At 36.4% G+C, this 2,179-nt stretch overlaps 1 protein-coding gene across 1 annotated transcript in view; it reads left to right on the top strand.

The window, feature by feature from the left end:
- LOC107103135 (glycerophosphodiester phosphodiesterase domain-containing protein 1-like) overlaps positions 1-2,179 on the top strand; it is an 11,664-nt gene that overhangs the window by 2,244 nt on the left and 7,241 nt on the right. Inside the window, exons 3-4 of the mRNA XM_015402672.1 lie at positions 395-437; positions 584-719. Of these exons, the coding sequence (XP_015258158.1) occupies positions 395-437; positions 584-719 (179 nt within the window). The remainder of the gene's footprint in view (positions 1-394; positions 438-583; positions 720-2,179) is intronic.

Below are 2,179 nucleotides of genomic sequence, written 5' to 3'. Positions count from 1 at the left end.
CTACATGAGTTTTAATATATCGGCATATCGGATATCGGCCAAAATCCCAAAATCGTGCATCCCTAATATTATATATATCATTGCATATAGGTCAGTATATTAATCTCTAATTGGAAATGCAGAAGCCTCTTGGGTGAGACACGAAATGTCTTCTCTAAAACTTCACGTCCAGTTGTCCAGACTGAACTTTTCAAGCTTATTGAGAAATGCCTTTCTTACTATCTATAAAAAAAAAAAACTTCTTAAAATATATCAACATTTTCTCTGTGGTACATTTTCAGACTTACATGCATATGTTACCCCCAAGTACCAGCCGTTTATAAACCTTTGTGTTAATGAGATAAAAAATAGGAAGTACTGCAGCATATGTGATGTTTTAAATATTATCTTGTAGGTGCAGCAGAAAACCTGGAGAACACCATGACAGCTTTCAAACAGTGAGTTAAATGATCTTTTAAATCCATATTGAACTTATTTCTTTGAAGTTTACAGATTTAAGTGCCTCTAGTATCATTGTTAAGACCTTGATCTGAGAGGGTTTATTTATGAAGTCCCTGTGTGCTCTGTGTGTTGGTTCATGCAGTGCTGTGGATATTGGCACAGACATGCTGGAGCTGGACTGCCACCTGACAAAGGATGAGCAGGTCGTGGTCTCACATGATGCCAACTTGAAGAGGGTCTGTGGCGTCGATGCAAAGATCAGTGACCTGGCTTATGCTGTGAGTTTGGCTTCGAAAAAACGGCCAAAATCTATCATACATCTTTTTATTGTATGTGTTCTCCATTTTTTTTGTCTTTTAGAACTTTTTTAATTAAAGAAAGTTTGACATTGGGACAACATGTTAATATTTACTCATATTTTATTAGGAATTAGAATAAGAGAGAAAAAAACAACAACAATATCCTGTGGTTTTTGTGTGCAGCCTTTTAGACAGAAGGTGAAGGATCATGTGGTTCAATCAAATGAGATGCACACAAAATCCACCTGACTCTGTCACACGGTGGTTAATATTGTGATCTGTGGTTAAATGGGAATAAGCTGATTAATACTTCCCTAAATAGGTCTCTGCTTTATTAACTTAAAAAAAAAAGATAAAATGAAGTATAAATATGTTTCAATTAGTGGTTAAACAGAACCCTCCATATTTGTATTACTCATGGTAAAGATATGTAAAAACAGAACTGGAAATAAAGTAATCTAATGGCAGCAGCATAATCTTCAGAAAAATGAAACCCTTAAATTTTAGTAAATTTATTCAATGGGTGAAACTGTTTGGTGGTATTTGGAAAAGTTGTTTTTTTTTTTTTTAGTCCAGGAACCTTTAAATATTATACAAAATATCGTGTTTCCAGTATCTGATCGGTATTTGCCTCTCTCTTGAGTTCCTCACAATTTTTATCCATTAAGTTGTTTTATTTTTTTTATTTCTCCAAGCACAACAAGTAGGATGATAAAGAACGTTCAAAAATGTACTTTTGGAGAACATCAACAAAGGTTAGCTTCTTGGGAACCCCAAAGGCTACAGAACAAGAATATTTCAGTCTTAACCTTATCTTAAAGTCTGCAGTTTAGTCAGATAAGACTTGGATTGATCCTCAATACAACCAACTCTTCCCAGCATGAGTATATAGGAAGAGTACTGATAGCTGTTCAGCATATTGGAGAACCAGTAATACTGTGGGTCAGTTCCAACCACACTGGGAACTATCATCAAGTACAGGAATAAAGAATGATAGTGATCGACCGCCGAAGGCCACCCAATTGGTCTGTCATTGGTCCCAATCTACATGCTCTATATTTGATTTTTAATCACACAGTCTTCCTAGACACGACTGAATGTACAGGTATGGAAGTAAATCTGTGTCGCTGGGATTTGAATTAAAAATGCTGCTGAAATTTAGATGTTGTGTGTTTGTACTTACTGTTTCAGTGTTAAAATATGACAGAGCCGGTCATGCAAGCTCACGCTAACTCAACGGTGAGTTTATTACTTTCATTTTTCTGTAGTTAAGTTAGCGTTAGCTTGCATGACCGGCTCCGTGATGCTGGTTTTCCTTCAGTATGAGCGCCACAAGCGTCACATCACGTGACTAAGAAAACATAACGGGATTGGCTGGGTATTGGACACCACAATCCATTGCTAATGTCTGTGACCTGAAGTAACCCTTCCCTTTTTAC

Source organism: Cyprinodon variegatus, unplaced genomic scaffold (assembly GCF_000732505.1).
Source record: "Cyprinodon variegatus isolate N-32 unplaced genomic scaffold, C_variegatus-1.0 Scaffold1382, whole genome shotgun sequence".
In the NCBI taxonomy this organism is placed as follows: domain Eukaryota; kingdom Metazoa; phylum Chordata; class Actinopteri; order Cyprinodontiformes; family Cyprinodontidae; genus Cyprinodon; species Cyprinodon variegatus.
This window is presented reverse-complemented; position numbering and strand designations above follow the sequence as displayed.